Below are 20,084 nucleotides of genomic sequence, written 5' to 3'. Positions count from 1 at the left end.
TCTCTCCTTGGCTATGTGAACTCTTGAACCAGGGTTATTTTCAACTTCCTCAGAGCTGGAGTTTATCCTCCACCAGGTTTCATAGCCATTGTCTCCTCTTCTAGATAGTGGAATGTAGACTAATGGCTACTCCTTACTTGGGGAAGAGCTGTAGGAGCTGGCCTTTATGGCTTCTGATACGAGTGTCTTGATTTACATGTACATGTTAGTCCTGTGTATTTCTACTTATGTTCTTGATTTGAGCAGGAGAAGATTTTACTTTCCTTATTGATCTGAAGACTTTATGAAGGAGGTATAAAGATTATTTGGTATAGATAGTTACCAGAATTTTTCAAGAATTGGCAAGTCATACTTTCATCACCTTAGCAAATAGGTTAGTGCCTATTCTATTTAATGTTAAAGAAGTAGCATCTTAAAAAATAAGAGTACATTAAAGTATTAATCACTCAGCCTCTGTGAGATATTTTGTCCACTTTTCAAATAAGCCTGTTTATTTCTAACAGATTAAGACTAACTCATTAACAGTAATTGAGAAGTAAAATTGAAACATGAATAAGGCTTGAGTCCATATCAACTGTAGCTCCACCAAAATGACCATATCCTTATTTCATTTCACACTCAACAGCTCCTAAATGCACACTGAATGCTTTGAAATTTTCTGTACTGTAGACCAGACACTTGTTGAATAGCAATGAATGTAAATATAGCCTCCTCCCCACCAAAAATTCCCTGTACTCCGAAGCCTCTCATTTTAGCAGTATCATCCATTCATCTTCCTCTTGTTGATTTGAATTCTGAAATGCTTTATTTGGCTTTGTAAAAATAATGTTAATTACAGTCATTTATAGAACTTAATTATGTATCATTCAACAAAATTATGATTTTTTAATAGTGCCAAAATAACTTTGCAAGTTTTATGTGATTACAACGTATTTCTTATGTTACAGTTTCCTAGTTTATTACTTTATAAATTAAAAGAAGAAAAAGAAGACGTATAGATTGGAAGTTAAATGTTTTATATTTTAAGTAGTTTTATAATGAAACATACTTATAAAGTCATCACTAATTTTATGTCTTAAAATTTTAAGTAGCTGGGTGTATGTTGAAAAGAGCTTATTATGTCATATTTAGACTAGAATTTGCTATTTATGCAACTATTAATTTTATACCACATAGTTTTAGGATGGCTTAGAATTTCATGCTAAGCATTTCTTCTGCCTGCCCCTTTCTTGTTGGCAGTGGGGCTTGAATTTAGGGCTTGGGCACTGTCCCTGAGGTCTTTTTTGCTCAAGGCTAGCATTCTACTATTTTGAGCTACAGTGCCACTTACAATTTTTTTGGTGTTTTGTTGTAGATAGTAGTCTCATGAACTTTTTTTTCAGGCTGACAATTCTCAAGAGTTCAGCCTCCTGAGTAGTAAGGATTACAGGTGTAATCCACCAGTGCCTACCTTCATACTCGGCATTTCTGAATATTTAGTTTTTAGTTATTAGCATGAAAGGTGAAAGATTTTATAACCTATTATCAAATAATGGAATACAACTTAGAATCTTATTAGTATTTCATTAAGAAAATGTGCAAAACTTTCAACATTGTGCTATTTTTCATTATAGCTTGTTAATTTTAGTAAAGAAATTATATCTTAAACTTCTACATATAGAGCAATATCATTAGGGATTGGTATACTCAGAAGATTTTAATACAGATTTTGAGGAACAAAGTGGCAAGTTGGCACCCTCTATTGGTCATTTTGTTTACCTACAAGCAGAAATTTGAGTAATAGAGTTATGTTTGTCATCTGTATTTTAATTTCTTAAATTAGCATTTATGGGTCTCCCCAAAATAATGTTCTATACTATATTCATATGAATAAGGTACACTATTATTTTGCTGTGTACTACTTCAGTAATTTTGTTGTTATTTGCTTTTTCTTTGGGTTGGCTTTAATTGTAGCATTCAGAATTGACATGAATATTGCAGATTTTCAAACAAGTGGTTATTTAACTGTAGCAAACTATTAGCTACAGTAGCACATTATTAAGCAGATAATGGATGTCAATTTGGATTAATTAGAAAATATCACAGTTTTGCACCCTAAATAACAGTTTGAGGAGTTGAGTTGAAAATAATTCATGCATAATAAAATAAGGCTGAATTTTTATTTTTGTTTAAAAAACAGACTTAATTATACTGTAACATTATATGGTTAACTGGATTTATATTACAGCTTGATAACATTTGTATACATGTAATATGTTTGCTGGCTGGCCCTGGAAATGCCATTGCACATAATTTGATTACAAAAGTGGTACTCTTCCAGATAGTAGAGAAGACTGAAGAGGGGAAATTTTCTTTCAGTAAATATTTGGCAAATTTGGTTTTGGTGGTTTGGATATTTTAGAATTTAACTTGCCTGCAAAAGCCTGACATTTAATCCAATTTAATAATGCTCAGTGGATCTCAGCTTTAACATAATCTAGACCTATAATGTTATCCACCATCTTAAAGCTTCTTTGAAAATCTAAACTGACATAATACTTGCTTACATAGATGGTATTTTTAAAGATATTCCTTACAAATGCCAACCCACTATATTTATACAGCATTTCTTGTACCAACTTGAAAAAGTAAACTTTAATGTTGAACTTTACCCCTGAACTGATGCTTGAATGAAACATTTGAAATAAATGATGAGCACTTATATTTGTCACTGAGTGAATTTTCCAAATATCAGACATGAACATAAAGTCATTAGATAGAACCTGAAATAATATAACTTTAAATCTATTATATTATTTAAGTCATAGCTAGAATGTGATTCTGTATATAACATGTACATGTCCCATGTAAGGTTGTCAGCATGTCAGTCAATTATTTTTAGCTCATTTGGAACATACTTCACTTGTGTTACTTTTGTTTAATCCAGTTAGAAGGTAATACAGATTATATATTTTCTTTGTAAATTTGGATGCATGATAATGAATGTGTAGGTAGGCTTTTTTTAACAAGGCTATAGAAAAAAATGAAATGGTTTTTCTGAAAATTTAGTTAGATAACTTCCCACTTATAACTGTCATGCAGTCTTTCTCGAGGAAGTCTTTCTCTACAAGCTATTAGAATCAAACAGTACTCAAATGGAAAATTTCCATCTTACCTCATATTTGATTTTCCTAATTAAATTAGCTAGCAGTTCATTAGCTAATTAAATTGAATAAGGATAAAAATTACAGAGCTGGTAAAAATTCAATGAGTTTGCTTTGGAAACTTGCTTTAGAAATGGAATGTTAATCGCAAATGCAAATTACTAAGAAACAGGATATTGGGGAAATATTCAAGAATGATAAATTCTTTTGATCTATTTTAGAAGTATTTTATAACAATATATTTATGTCCTAAAATCAGATTTGGAAGTGTCATATAGCTCCAGAATTTATCTGAAAACTTTTTTCTGTTGTTATAGTAATATTTTCCTTTCTTTGTTTTAGCTTCACTTTCCCACATTACTTAGTTGGTTTGGCAGCTGATAAGTTTTTTAGAATAATTTCATCAGAATAATTTTTATATATTTAAGATTTTGTAAGGATAAGTTGCTTTTGGACACCATAATATATGTTTTGGATATGCATTAACTTTTTCGGGTCATTGTATCTAATTATCTAGAAATTTATGAACAATGATCCAAGATATAACACTTTCAGGAACCTGGGCATATATGATACATTTCACTTATAAATGTAATGAAGACTAGTATTGTAAGTAACTAGTACACATCATCAGGGAATACAAATTTTATCAAAAATGAAAGAGAATTGCTCCCAAACCTAGCTAGCTAGCTGTTTAGTAAATACCTTGGAGACAAATACTTTATATTAATAGTTTTATTATTTATATGGTTATATTAATGTTCAGACATTGATGAAAGATTTGAAACAATTGCTTGTTAGAAAAGATATTAACAGGTGCGATGACTCATACCTGTAATCCTAGCTACTCAGGAGGCTGAGATCTGAGGATCATGGTTTGAAGCCAGTCCAACAGGAAAGTCTGTGAGACTCTATCTGCACTTAACCAACAAAAGCCGGAAGTGGAGCTGTGGCTTAAGTGATTAAGCATCAGTCTTCAGGGAAGAAACTAAGGGAAAACCACGGGGGCCCTGAGATCAAGCACCAACACTAGTGCATGTGCATGTGCATATGTATGCCAACACACACACACACACACACACACACACACACACACACACACACACACACACACACACAGCACCTTTTTGTTTCTAAGTGGTTTTGTTTGTGTTTCTTTTTACAGTGATGTGAATTTTGAAAATAAAGAACGAACACCATGCAAAGGAAAAGTTGCCATATCAGGTGTGAACAAATGAATCATTTCATTTTCTGAATTGAGTATATAAAATAACTGGAATTGATGAAGTTTGGTTTATTTTTATACTTCCAGTCTCTTTATCTTTCATGCTTTTTAAAAATCAGAATATTCATTATAAGTATTTTTATAATTATGCTCTATATTTGTATAGAATTTTATATTCTGAGAAAAGCATTTCATGCATTACACATATATTGTTTTCTCCTCAATGCAACTGTGTGAAATAGATCATTTTTCTCACTTTCTACATCTTGGTAGTTAAAAGACTTGTTTTATGTGCCAGAGCTGGGCTACAAACCCATGTTATCCAAGCTTCACTCTACTTCTTTTCTAAAAAAAATAGTATCTAAACTAAATTCTGTGAGCTTGGACCCATGTTTATTCTATCACTTTATGCCCAAAATTTAGCACAGTACTTGGCACCGAGTGACTGCAAGTGAGTATCGCTGGATGTCCACTGTTCTTCATTGCTTTTAAGATAAAGGCCAGACTTCTCCTTAGTTTTCCATTTTGAACCAATTCTTTTTCTAGGCCTGTTTCATTATTCCTTTGCAGAAGCCATTTATTTGAGACACATATTTTTCTCCTTTTCCTGTAAATGCACCCTATATTTCAGATACCTAATTAGCTTGTGAAAGAAATATATTTTCTCCAGTATCTGTTTTGTTTGTTAATAAACCCACCATTCCAAATATAAATCTGTCCTTTCTCAGAATTACTAGCACAGTTAAGAAGATCCTTTACCACTAGATGGCACTTATGCTGTGTAGTCTCAGTTTCTCCAAAGTGTTAAGGGAGCTAAAGACAATGGTTTGGATTGAAGTAAATACACAGTCGAGTTGTGTGTATACTATTATAATAATGCACTTTTACAAATATTATATCAATACATTTTGGAAACAACAGTTTATATCTTCATCAGCCTTTAAGTTACAACTACTTTATTTTATTGTCCAAAAGTCTTGTATTACAGAGTCTGTTGCTGTTTTTAGATCTGGTCACTCAAGCACTATTTTCCATTTCCAGTTCACCACTATTTTATGACTAAACAACAATTCTCATACAGAAAGGATAAATCTTTGTTTAGGAGATCATTAGCCAAAATGAAAGAACTTGCCTTCAGCTAAGCAAAAAAGTACTTGAGAAAATTAATGGAAATATATAAAATCTATTTCCAATTTTACAGGTATTTATATTAACGTTTTCATCTTTGTAATTAATTGACATACAATATATTTCATATCACCCTGCATCTCCTTGCTGCCAAACATACTAATTTACTTGTTTATTATATTTAAGTACATTTTTACATTAATATAGATCATTAAGAAAGATTTTGTACTAATACTTGAACAAGATTCTCCTTTTCTTGTTTCTAATATAGCACTACTAAATATATAGCTAAGATGGGTGAACTTGCTAGTGAAGACCCAAATTCCAAGAGAGTCACCATCTGTTGACATTCACAATAGCTTATGTATTGCTACAACACATTAGAATTAATTGTACATTTAGAAGATTTATGTAAAACATTTAAAGTAAAAGAAAACTTGATGACTCGAAATACATATAACTTATTAAACTTGTTTATGCATGTGTTCCTTCTTTCCAAAAGATAATTTTAATTTAAGGAACTGAAACTCCAAAGATAGGATACATACACTATTTCTTTTAATCTTTGCCTAGACTTAATTATATCTTATCTGCATATTTATAGAAACAAAGAAAGTTAAGAAATGAATTCATTTTTATAAATTATTTTTTGACATTGGAATGAAAATGTAGCTTTTATTTATGAAAAACATTTGTAACGAAGCTTTATAATGTTTGGAAGATTACAATAGCCAGGAGAGACATGGATTTTCCATTTCCAGCTTCCCTTCTTGACTGATCAGATCTTCATAAATACAAAGTTTCCCACAGAAATTATCTTGTCTTTTTCACTGACTACTAATGAAATGACTAAACAAATTATTTAACCATGTACCTCAAACCTTTTCACTTTTGAGAGTGATAGCTAGTCTTTAAGGACCGCATGAAGGCTTCTTATACAGCTCACTTAGTTTCCCATTAAATGTCTATGAAGACATGAGAAAACACAAAGAAAGGTAAGACAGCTGTAAACATTGAGTCAACAATTTGAAGTTGATTTGGGTTTCCTATCCTCGGCTATCGAAAGAGTCTGTGATATTCTGGGGAGTAGATAAGAAATATTCACCTTTTCCTCTTGGGGCAATGACATCACTAGGCATGGAAAAATGTAAGATAGACCCATAAATTAGGGGTCTACATCTAAGGAAGTGGGGTCCATGTTCCTTCCAGGATAGAGTAAATAGTTAATGCCATCCCAGTAGAGCAAGAACAGCTGTGAACAAAAACAGTTGTGAAATGGAATGAGTCAGCAACTGTGGTCAAGCAAGAAGAAGTGAACAGGCCATCAGCCGAGTAATAATTTTAAAACAATAAAGGCATTCCCCATTAAAACAAAAAACAAAATAACAATGTCTATTATGTCAATATAATTTAACACTTTTGGAAATGCTGGCAAAAATAATAGATGAAATTATTGAAAATGAATAGACAAATTGAATCCTATTTGAGGATAATTGGATTGCAGACTGTAAAGCCTAAGGGAATTTACTGAAACACTATTTGACTTAATAAAGAATTGAGTAAAAAAGGCTGTATTTAAGATAAATATATAAAAAGTGGTAATATTTCAAAGCCAATAACTAGCAGATACAATGGAAACAAACCTTTGAGATACCAACAAAACATTAAATGCCTTAGATTATCTTTATATTAGCTGCATGCTTTGACCTAGCATGGATCCATAATCTTCAGCACTGAAAAAGAAATGTGTTTTTTTAATTGCTGGGGTAATGTATTGAGAGGATACAGTTACATTTGCCAGGTAATGGGTGCATTACGTTTTGCACATTGAGATCCCTTCTCATGTTTTTGTCCCCAAAAAATGTTTTACTGGAAAAAATAAAAGTAAAGGTCAACATATTGTGCTACTCCATTAAAGGAAATATTAGGGGCTGGGAGTGTGCCTAGTGGTAGCGTGCTTGCCTAGCCTGCATGAAGCCCTGAGTTCAATTCTTTGGTAATCATATATTACAGGAAAAGCTCGAAGTGATGCTGTGGCTCAATTAATAGAGTGCTATCCTTAAGAGAGGCTAGCCCAGTCCTTGAGAAAGGACAGTGCTTAGGCCCTGAATTTAAGGCCCATGACTGGCAATAAAAGAAAGAAAATATTAAGTATTAGTTTGCAAATCAGGTGCTAGTGGTTCATGCCTGTAATCCTAGTTACTTAGGAGGCTGAGATTGAAGGAAATGAAGTTCGAAGCTGCCCTAGGCAGAGATGCAAGATCCTTACTCAACCAATGGTAGGACACAGTGGTGTGTACCTGTCATTGTAGCTACATGGGAGGGTGAGGTTGAAAGGACTGGGGTTCTAGGCTGCACCAGGCATAAAAGGTTAGTGGGTCTCTAACTCAAAGGAAAATAAAGCAGCTAGGTGTTGTGGCGCATATGTGTCATCTATGACAGGAAGACCTGGAATAGGTTGATTACACTCCAGGTATGCACCGGGGCAAAAGTGAGGGCCTATCTCAGAAATAAGCAGTACAAAATGCCCATTTTATACTAATGGCTTATGTGGTAATCCTAGCTACTCAAGAGGCTGAAATCTGAGAATCATGGTTCAAAGCCAGCCTGAATAGGACAATTCCTAAAGCCTTTGTCTTCAATTAATCCTCAAAAGCTATGGCCCAAGTAGTAATCATTGGCCTTGAGCAAAAAAGCTCAGGGACAGAACCCAGGTCCTTAGTTCAGGCTCCAGGATGGATACACACACACACACACACACACACACACACACACACACACACTACAAAAAATGACTACAAGCATAGTTCAGCAGTAGAGTGCCTGCCTATCGAGATTAAGACAAGTATGATGTTGATATTCAGATATACAGTAGTAAATTATTTGATTGAATACATAAGAGTTGTAGTCAAGGACCATTTACTCTACAGTATATGATTAAGATCATATAAATCAGTGAGAAAGTGAAGGTGTATATTTGGAATAGAGTAATTGTTTTTACAAAAAGAATGTTTATATTTTACCTCACATACCCCCAAATTTCACATATTAAATAATTTTTAAAAATACAAATCAGGCTGGTGATGTGGCTGAGTGGTAGAGGGCTTACCTTGCATGCAAGAAGCCCTTGGTTTGATTCCTCAGTACCACATGTAAAAACAAGAAATGTCTCTGTAGCTCAAGTGGTAGAGTGCTACCCGTGAACAAAAGAAGCTCAGGGACAGTTCTCCTGAGTTCAAGCCCCAGGATTGGCAAAAAAAAGAACAAAAAATATAAAACATAAGCAGTAACTAGAAACTGCACTGTTAAATAATACACTTCACTTTGGCTTTGATAGCCAAAAATTTATTAAATAACTCAATACTTCATGTAATGTTTGAAATCAAGCTTACCAAAATAATTGCTTGTCATTTTCCCCCTTTTTCAGATATACGAATACCACTTATGTGGAAAGACTCTGATCACTTCAGCTATAAAGAAGGTATTGCAATTTTGATTTGTAATTTCACTGCTTTTTATGGTACATAGTAATTTTTTTGTTGCTAATGATAAAAAATTTTCCACACTGAAATCAGTTGATGTATTTGGCAGAATAAGCAGAATCACATGGATCTGTTGTATTTTTGAGTTTGTATATAAACACATTAGATTCCTTGATACTGATTAAGATAATGCATTCCAAGTGTACTTTCCTGTTGTTGATAGGAACCGGAGCAAGTAATGAATGGGCTCAGAGTAGGGAGATTGGAGGAAATAATGGAACAAAAGAAAAAGCTTCAGGAGCAAAGGCAGCATTTTTTTCTGCTTGCCAGAATCTGGGAGGTCTTTTTCTGCCTTATTTTGTGACTTCAGATTATTTAACAGGATGTAATGAAGAACAATTTTGAGTTTGATCTGATTATTTTTTCCTTCACCATTTTATGGTTTTATTAGTCTTCACAAATCTATGTATTGCTTAGGTCATGGAAATTAACCTCAAATGATTTCTAGCTGTTAGAGGCAAACCAGAAAAATATGATAATCCTTTATCTTTCTTGTCTTTTGTGATAGCCTTTGTTCTTCCTACGTTAAAACTGAACCATATTGAACATAATTAGTTTTATATGAAGAATTTAAAATTAGGTTAGTGTTTATTATTCAATTAGAAAATATAATTTACTTTACAAAGGAATGCATGTGGAAATTAAGTAAATCTTTCTGATTACTATAGAAAGTATGTTTTTGTAATAATGGGAAAATGAAGCTCTTTAATCACCTAATATTTTTTAAAACATCACCTAATATTCTTAAAATGTCATCAAATTAAAAGGCCTAGAAGCTATTTTTTTTGTCTGTGTGTTTTTTTTGTCTGTGTGTCTATTTTTTACTGGGGTATGTGTGTGTATTTGTGTGTGGTTTCCTTCTTGCTTTTAGTGTGGTGGAAAATATTTTACTGTTGTTAATCTGCCTACTCTTAAACTTCTAATAAAAACCATCTTTTTCTCAAATAAACTTGAGAATGTATTAAACATTATATTTCTAAAATATATGTAATAACTTGATTGTTAAGGCTTAAATTGATTTTGAGTAATAAATCCTACAACTTTGGGGATTCTCTTGGGGTGCTGAGTGCTGCGTACTGAACTTTATTTTGATACTTCTGGGTTAAAGGTAGGTTGTAGGTGGGACAATTATTTCTGTGTACTTCAGGAAAAGCCACTGAAAGTGGTCAAATATGCAATATATGAATGTAGCAATCAATTAATGAACATTTAAGCTATGATTTTTCTCTGTTAGGGTAATTTTAACGTAACAGGAACATGATTGATGGTATGTGTTATTGCCTAAAATGTTGTGTTTATTCTCTAGGATCACCACGATACGCTATTTTTTGTTTATTCAAAATGGAAACTGAAGTTTTTGATACTGACATGATTATCGTGGATAAAACAATCACAGATATATGTTTTGAAAACATAACCATATTGTAAGTATTAAAGAATCTTCAGAGAATGTAAATAACCTAAAGTTCTACATTTTTAAAAGCCTAAATATTATGTCTTTAGGTTCTTAGGGCTTAAATGTTGGATCATTGACTTCATTTGCGATTTTTTGATTAAAAGGGAAACCTTATAATTAATATTAGTAAATATTATACCTATTTGGTCTAATAAAAATTTGAAAAAAATTAAATGAATATTATGGTTCTGTTACCAACTAAGTTCTAAATAAAGTATAATTTCAATTTGTTTATATGGAGTGAATTTGGGTACAAAACAGATTCTTCTGATTCAGTTATAGATACAATAAAATAGTAAAAGTTTTATTTCTAAAATAGTCTTGAAGCATCATAAGAAAAGTACTTTAATAAATTTGTAGAGTATGCTTTTTCTTATGGTGTACTTCGTTCATATACTCTACAGCAATAAAAAGAAAAAAGAAAAAAGGACACCCCTTGGAGCTGTTTTTATTGCCCCTGCTCTTTTACAGGCTCATTTTATTGTGGTCATAATGCAGAACCAGAAAGAACTCCTCAGGTAGCAATAGAAATCATTTTTAACTAACATAAGTTTCTCCTGATCTTTTTCAAAGGTTCTATTGGCCTATGCCAGCATGGGATTTGTGTTTATTTTAGACTTTCAAAGACACTATCTTCATATCTAAATGTTAATAGCTGCTGAACTGTTAAGATAAAATCAATATACATTGGTTTTTGCTGTTTTCTGTAATGGATTTGCAGTTGTGATTTCAGAGGACGCGTTTCGCTATTCATATAACCCTGAAAATATTCTAGAAAACCATATTTTGTGGCATCCCATAGCAATTGTGTAGTGCTGAAAAAATAAAATATATTGTTCTGGATTATTAGCAGTAATACAGGCCTTCTTACAACCACTATTAAACTCTAGGCATTTATTTAGGGTTCTCTTCTCCACAAAAAAAAACATAATAATAATTCCAAAATGCTTATGTAATTCAAGCTAAAAATTTACTCTATTATCTAAGTAGATTTGTTTCCATTACCAACTATTAATAATTAAATTTTTCTGCTAATGGACTCTTTTCCTCACATCATTTTATCATTTTATCATTTATAACACATTTCTGCAAAGACAAAATTCAGACTTTTGCTCCCCAGGAAATGGACAATGCAAATCATTTGGGAAGAAAGCACATGATTTATTGTTTTATAAAAAAATTCTGTAAATATTTTAAATTGTCCTAAAAATAACTGCTGACAAATGTTCTAAGTGGTAAAAATGTGGTTTTTGTTATGATGATTGTTTTTTATAAGTATTCAATGTGTATTAATCTCTCTTTTTTCCTCTAAATATTGACATTTGTTAGTCATTACCAGGAATATTATATTTTTAAGTTGCCAAATAATAAACCATTAAAAACATTTGAGGCTATTCTTTGGATTTATCCAAACTATAGATAATCTATTAAATTTCGTAAAGTCTATGTTGAATTTCAAGTCTCTTAGGCTGACAGATTTTCCATCTGCAGACAACATCTGCTACAGATAGATACAGTCCATAGTGTATTTTATCATTAGTAACCCTACCAGTCTTTTATACGAAAGATAGTTCATTACATCTGAAAACAGATTGTCAATGTTAGCATTAACTAAAATTATATAATTTCTGTATATAGGCTTAATAGATGCTTATCAACCATCCCCTTGTTCTAGATACAGTGCTACATTGATACAGAAAACATGTTAGTGCCTGCCCCCAAGTAGTTCATGCTTTCTATAAGACCATACATAGTTACATAGTTTATAGTTATTAGGTACAAAAATGTGGTGGGCATGCACAATGGTAAATGGGCTGTAAGTGGATATGAAGAAAATTAAATATTCAGCAGATTTGATTTTGAAAGAATAGCTTTTCAGGAAATTATACGCATAATGTGAATACCTGAAGAACAGTGTCACCAAAGAACTGAAAACCTAATATTGGCCACAAAGTGACCAGGGCACTCAGTTCTTTCTCTTTAATAATATGCCCGTGTACTGGATTGACTTAAGATTGCCTTAGTGTAGAATCTAGGGTAAAATCTGTAGCAATCTGTAGGCCTCTTTTATACTAAATAAACACAAGGAACTTCTATTCCATTTTGAATATCTTAAAGGCTGTTTTGTATGTTCTGAAAACATCAAAGAATGTTGTCATTTTATTTTCTACTGACTTAAATTTCTAACATCGCTCATGTCTTTTTAGTCATGAAGCTGGGCCAGACTTTCAGATCAAGGTAGAAGTATATAGTTGCTGTGCACAAGAATCTTCCATAACCAATACACCAAAAAAGCTAGCCAAGAAACTTAAGACATCCATAAGCAAAGCGACAGGAAAGAAAATACATTCTGTGTTTCAAGATGAGAACCATGAAGCAAGTTTGTTCCTCAGCTCTACTGTTCCGTAAGTTTTCTAATACAGTATCTATGTCAACTTAATAAAATGTTGGTGATACTTCAAAGTTTTATATGACTAGTAGATGTTTATACTTCAAATAGGGGAAAATATGCAGGGAAAAAACCCTTATTTGTCTGAATATTTTCACAGTTATCTTTAATATCTCCCTTTGGAGACAGAAAGTCAGATGATAGAGAATTCTCATAATTCTAGTATCTACCAGAAAAAAGAAATGTTTTTCTTGAAAAAGATCAGTGTGTATGCCAAAGTTTTTGCTATAGTAGTAACTGTTTACTGAGTTTCTACATGTATGCCATGCTTCATTTTCATCGATTTAACATTTTAATAACTTTTTAAAACCCTTCATTTTTGTACTGTGAAAATGAAAAGGAAGATCTTAATATATCTTATGTCTAGACTATATTTAGGTTGCTACAACTTTGAAAACCCTGTTGTGATTCGTTTAAATCATTCTAAGCAATGTCTCTAGCATTACATTTAAACAAAGAGTGCTTTGTTTTAATCTTTTATGTTTGTTTGTACTTTTTTCTTGTGATTAGTTTTTGAGGAATCGGGTCTTTTATAATTTTCCATATTTTAATCTAGCCCATTACCCTTTTATAACATTTCAGCAAATCATGTTCTTTTAATTCCAGCTTTCTATTCAGCTTTTGGCTTAAATTCAGAATTTATCCAGTTTTACTCATTGCTCCCAAATGCATTTACCTAATACTCCCTTTAATACCATGATAAAAACATTATAAATCTGTGCATAAATTGATTAATTCTATTTTTTAGTAGTAATCTAAATACTTACAAAAGATTTTACACAGTAAGATTTAAACTACAGATATTAGTCTTTAAAAATGCATAAATATAAAATAGCATCTATATTCCTTACTAATGTGGCATGTAACCAAATACAGCTATGTTTCTTGACAAGAGTGCATTCTTTCATACTACTACTTAAATAGTCATTTATTTTTCCATATAATTTCCCCTCACTTCAATGTTATAACAGTTAGACTATTTGATACAAAAAATGTAGCTGATTTAACTTTTGAGGACTCAATATTAGGGTTGGCTAAAAGGAATGAGTACAATGTTTTAAAAAGAAAATGTTATCCTGACAAGAATGTTTTAAAAGTGAAGTCATTGTTGGTTTTGGAAACAATAACGTTATAATTAGTCATGGTTTAAAAATGAAGTAACTTGGAATATCATCATAAAGTATTGTTGGATCTGAAAGAAGAGAGTGAACATTTTTGGTAATTTTTAGCATGTTCTCTAATGTGACTCATTTATTCATTTTATTTGTGAAATTTAGCTTACTGAAATTTCTTTAATTAAATGTTCTCGGTACTTCAAATCATTAAATCAACCATTTAATCTTCTTAGATAACTTATTAGTACATTATTCTTCATTGTATAAACACTAAAGTTTTTAAAATTTTACCAGTGAGAACTGATAAATTGAATGTGATCTTTGTTACTTGATGAAAACATATACTGAGTTTAAAAAAGCCCCCAAACAACATTTTAAATTAGTTGATGGCTTTGTTTAATATATTAACATTCTTGAAATAATTAGTAGAGAATTTAAATATTCTCCTTTTACCAAGTCCACCAATTTATTTGCATCTGTATGACCATTTCCTTCTCTTTGAACTGGCTTTGCACATCTTCTTGTGCACTAGATCCCATCCTTTCAGTTATTCAGAGATAGCTTCCTACCATTGCATTATCCCACCAGTTTACAAACATGCAGAAGTACTTCCCCTTTCATAAATATGCATTTTAGAAACAGAGGGGTTTTTTTTTCCTTAAAATTCCTATCTTTACTTTCTCGTCTTCCATTTTCTCAGGCTATTTCCTTGGCTATGTTTCTTCCATCCCATCCTACAGAGATTCCATTGAACAAGGTCAATATTGGCTTGTATGTTGCCATATCCAGTGATCAGTTTTTGGTGTTATTCCTTCTGTCCCATTCAGATAGCACAACTGATCACTCTGTGAAGTTCCTTTTTTTTTTTTTTGCCAATCCTAGCGTTTGAACTCGGGGCTGGACACTGTCCTTGGACACTTCTTGCTCAAGGCAAGCCACTTCTGGCTTTTTCTGAGTATGTGGTAAATCAAACCCATGGCTTTGTGCATGCTAGGTGAGCACTCTACCACTAGGCTACGCTCCCAGATCTATGTGAGGTGGCTTTTTAAAAACTGGCTTCTAAGGCTTCACTTGGATGATACTTCTACCTAGGTGACTATTCTTCACCGTTGTTCATTTCTGAAGAGAAAGCTCAATGTGAAATGATGTAGTTGGTTGTTAGACATCATTTAACTTTGTAACTTGCATTGTTTCATCTACACACTGGTAACTCCCACATTTGTATCCACAATAGATATTCCTCTTGTCTCCAGACTCATGTACCCACATGTACCACATTTACATGTCTCAAACAGTAAGACCACCCAATGATACATCTGGGTATCTAAAACAGTCAAACTTACTTTTCTCTAACCTATTCCCTCCTATCTATTCCTCTTTCAGTCTGCCTCATTTTAATTAATAAAACTTCCATTTTCCTAGTTGTTATGACCAAAAGCTTTGGATATGTTCTTGACACTTTTTTTCATAGACAGTTTTCACAGTAAGTCAACTTTGAGAATATATCAAGAACCACTTATCAACACCCTATTCCAGGCCTATATCAGCTCTTGTCTGACCCAGTGCAGTAGCTCCTTAGTTGATGTCTCCATTTTTGTTTTATCCCTGTGATCTGTGCTTCACAGAATAGCCAGGGGATTGCTTGAATTTCATTCAAATCTGATTGTACTATATCCTCTGTCAAAAACATATCCCATTTGCTTCACATCTTATTTTGAATAAAGTCTAGTGTTTTCTTTATCTGTTGTGCTGCTTGAACTCGGGGCTTAGACATTGTACCTGAGCTCTTCAGCTCAAGACTACCACCCTACTCCTTGAGCCACAATGCCACTTCCAGTTTTCTAGTAGGTAATTGGAGATAAGAATCTCATCAACTATCCTCAGATCTCAGCTCCTGAGTAGCTAAGATTACAGGTGTGAGCTAATGCGCCCAGCTAGTGTTTTCTTATACCCTACAGAGATTGCTGTGTGCACTGTCTGTTCCCTATTTGCTTGTTTGCCTTTTTACTATCTCCCATCTCCCTTACTGTACTCCAGCCACATTAGACTCCTTATCATTTATCGAGCATACCTAGCATACCAAGCATGTGTTCATGTTGCCTTTATACTTACTGTCCTTTTCCTAAAATGGTTTTCCCTCTGTTGTTGTCATGGCTAATTTCTTAATTTAAATCTCTGCACAAATATTACTTTCCTTGCCCATGTGATAACACTCATCACTTTAATCTACTTACCACACTTTATTGTCTTAGACCATATATATATATATATATACACACATATATACATATACATATATATATATATTTTATTTGTTCTTCTTCCTCAGAGTGTGTTGGCACACTGGCAAACAGCACTGTGGTTGATAGTGGTAGAGCAGTAGCCTTGAGTGAAAAAGCTCAGGGACAACACCAAGGCCCTGAGTTCAAGTCTCACTAACAACAAAAAAAGAAAAAGCATTTAAACTGGCAAATGCAGGCAGTTGTATTCATTCCAATATTTTTTCCTAAAAACATATTGCACATTAAAATGCTAATAGGAAATCTATTTCTCATTATTTATATGGGAAAATCATACTTTATCAGTGCAAAATGTTCATCTAGTTTATTTAAATGTAGTTCCTCCATAAAATAATACAGTAGTTATAAATAAATATTTTGGGACAATGTTTAAACCATTGAGCCTTGAAAACCATATAGCTCATGTAACTAGCAATTGGTAGTTTTGTGCATAATAGCATCAGCTCTTGCACTGTAATTGCTATTCTTAATTACTTTGATTTTCCATCTTTGATAATTTCTCCACTTTTTGGGCAATCATCATGTAGACACTTGAGAAAAATAAGACCTAATTATGAAAGGCTCTTTAATACATGTGCAGGTTAAGTTGATAATAATGGAGAGCAGCTCATACTATGAGGTTAGGACTTCTCTTAGTTCTAAAATCAATGGAAGTGTGTTGGTTCTTGGTGAACTTTAGCTTGACATTCTAACCAGTTGTCCGGAATGTAACTTGAAGTCTCAGAAACACTCATATTAAACTTGAACTCAGAAACACTACATATTAAATTATATCTTAGGTGTATAATAGCTGTGCATTAAAAACCAAAGGTCATTTTCCAAAGGAGTAATATTCTATACTGAAAGCATGCTTTTATTTGTTAAAGAAGCAAATGCAGACATTGGGAGCTTATTAAATGCACATGTATTGCTGTTTTAAAGATTTAGAAAGAAATTTTCATTTTTAAATTTGATCAGTCGTGGGGCTCAAACTCTGGGCCTTGGTGCTGTCACTGAGCTTTTTCAGCACAAGGCTAGCACTCTACCATTTGAGCCATAGCGTCACTTCCAGTGTTCCGGTGATTATTACATGGACTTTCATGCTTGGGGTTGGCTTTGAACTGTGATCCTCAGATCTCAACCTCCTGAGTAGCTAGGATTACAGGCATGAGCCACCAGCATCTGGCAATTTTTCATGTTTTTGAAATATGTTAGTTAAACAACATGGCATCATTAATAAAAGTTTCATCAGACATCAATTTTTTCTCTAAAATTTTTCTTTCTTCCTCTTCCTCTTCTATCTTTTCTTTCTTCTCACCTCTTTTCCCTGCCCTAGAATGTCAGAATGTGTGTATGTGTGCATGTGTATATGTATTGGGGAGAGAGTGAACGGGAGATAGAAAGGAAGAGAGAAAAAGTGTGTATGTGTGTTAATATACTTACTCCAATGTTTTGAGGTTTTACTGTGCTGGAAAATAACAAACTAGGAAAAAGTCACAAAATAAGATTACTAGCACAGAAAATCCAGTTGTTATTGAACAAAAATTTGCTTTGTTCTTATCAGTGCTAGGATGTGAAATTTATCACCAGAATTTTCATGTATTTTGACAAACATACTATTTTGGTATAAGTATCATAAAGGGGACTGAAAAGAAAAATGAGATTAGTAATGAAGTCCTCTATTTTCTCATCGTATAGAAAGTACAAATCTTTGAAGTACATAACCAGAAGGAGATTCACTTTTTCAAAGAAAAACAGAGATGGACACTAGTTAAAATGGTAAGGAGAGAATTTAATTAGTAGTATATTATTGTAATAAGAAGAAAGCTCCAATAAGATCAGAAAGGGAAAGTGAGAATATGAGGAGGGGATGAGCTGATCCAGAGTCTGGAAAACAAAGGATTCCAACAAAGTAGGGGAGGCATACATCTAGTCTGGGCTTGCCAACTGGTGCTTACAGCTGTGGGTCAGGCTGTTGCCTTCCCACATTTACTGGGGAACAGTAGTCCTGTCTTCAGGTATTGACAGGAACACATATTAAATTCTTTTGGCAGCTGTGAGTTTTCTCAGATAATCTTAAGAGGGGTTAGGATCTTCCTATGGATGCAATCTTGAGCTGTTCAAAACAGTGTTCATGTTTTGCTCAAGTGTTGATAAGTCACATGGAGGCCTATTTGAGAGAGGGTTCAGTGAAGCAGGGCTTGAGGTAAGGAGAGATCTTTGTCAGGTCTTACCCTGTGAAATTACAAGTCATATCTTGTCTCTTACCTCATCAAATTATCCTGATTTCCCATTACACTGGTTTAAACCACCCTTCTTCCAAAGCTTATAAAGCCCTAGGTGATCTAATTCTATGTGTATTTCCAACCTTGCATTGCACTGTGCCTCTGACTCACTCATTGTCTTCCAGTCATGATTTCTTTTAAGTACCCCACTTTTTGCACATGCGTCTTATTAGCATGGAAGCAGAAATATTCATTGTTTGGCTAGATCTAGTTTAACCACATTACTGTCACCACCTCAGAATACATTCCCTAATTTATCTACTGAACCTACGTTCTCAGTTTTCTCACTCCCTTTATATATTTTTATAGAAAGAGATGCATTACAACTTGGAATTGCTGATATTTTATATATTGCTATGCCTATACCAGAATATAATGCTGGAACTTGTTTACAACTGAATGTCCATAGCCTAGCTTACTCAACCTAGCTGAATAAAAATATTTGTTCGTCGTTCTTTCTGATAGCAGCATAGAATTCCATTGTGTATAAATACCACATCTTGTTGATCCACTCATCAACTGTAGGGAAATGGAAAGACTTAGAAAAAATCATATTAAGTGAAGTAAGCCAGACTCAAAGGAACATAGACTCAATGGTTTCCCTCATTTGTCATCCAACCTTGGGCTCGCCTAGCAGAGATTTACAATAGAAGAAAACCTAGATACATAAGCCCATATAGTATGAGCTAAATGAAAGGACCTCCAGGATATAGAAACAAAAGCCATATAAGGAGTGATTGTTGTCCTTAATGTACTATGTTATCTCTCATCTCTTTTGCTGTCCCTTGGTTATCTCATATTGTTACAGTATTTCACCTTGTTATATGATATATTGGATATATGCGTATTTGGTTATTTAAAATCTGATAGGGAGCGGTGAAAACAAGATGAGGGGTGGGGGCCGGGGGAGGGAAATGGGGACCAAGACATGAGAAAGGGTATCAATGTATCTGAAGTAATGCACCTTCTATCTGGTAAATATAATTCTAACCCTTCTATTAATTACAATAAAAATATATGGAAAAAAAAGAATAAAAATATTTGTAAGTTACTGACAAAATATAGAGATAAATGTGCTAAATTGATTAATAACTTGCCGTGAATATTAATCTGTGACCTATAGTACCTTTTTGTTTATTTGCTAAGACAAGTTCTTGTTGTTTTGTATCCCCTGCTAACCTTAAATTTGTAATCCTTCTGCTTCTTCCTATGGAGTGCTATGATTACAGAGGCATATACCCTACCCATAGAAAATACCTAATTTTTTTTCTCCATGCTTTTTTTTTACCATTTAGAGCTTGAACTCAGGGCCTGAGCACTGTTCTTGGGCTTTCTCAAGGATAGAGCTCTACCTTTTGAGTCACAGCACTATTTCCAGCTTTTTTTTTTCTATGTATGTGTGGTTTAGAGGAATAAAACCTGGGTCTTTGTGCATGTACTCTACCACTAGGCCACGCTCCCA

General features: G+C 33.2%; 1 protein-coding gene across 3 annotated transcripts in view; it reads left to right on the top strand.

Annotated features, from left to right (window-relative positions):
- Rtkn2 (rhotekin 2) overlaps positions 1-20,084 on the top strand; it is a 130,026-nt gene that overhangs the window by 18,183 nt on the left and 91,759 nt on the right. For all 3 annotated transcript variants that reach the window (XR_016537838.1, XM_090346393.1, XM_090346392.1), the window contains exons 4-7: positions 4,309-4,367; positions 8,924-8,977; positions 10,345-10,462; positions 12,702-12,899. Coding sequence is in view for 2 of the 3 variants with exons in the window: in XM_090346393.1 (XP_090202519.1) it covers positions 4,309-4,367; positions 8,924-8,977; positions 10,345-10,462; positions 12,702-12,899 (429 nt within the window). In the remaining variant the exon portion in view is untranslated. The remainder of the gene's footprint in view (positions 1-4,308; positions 4,368-8,923; positions 8,978-10,344; positions 10,463-12,701; positions 12,900-20,084) is intronic.

Source organism: Megascapheus bottae, chromosome 15 (genome assembly GCF_031878675.1).
Source record: "Megascapheus bottae isolate mThoBot1 chromosome 15, mThoBot2.hap1, whole genome shotgun sequence".
NCBI classification, from domain to species: Eukaryota; Metazoa; Chordata; class Mammalia; order Rodentia; family Geomyidae; genus Megascapheus; species Megascapheus bottae.
Note: the sequence above shows the minus strand (reverse complement) of the source record. Positions and strands in the feature narration are given on the sequence as shown.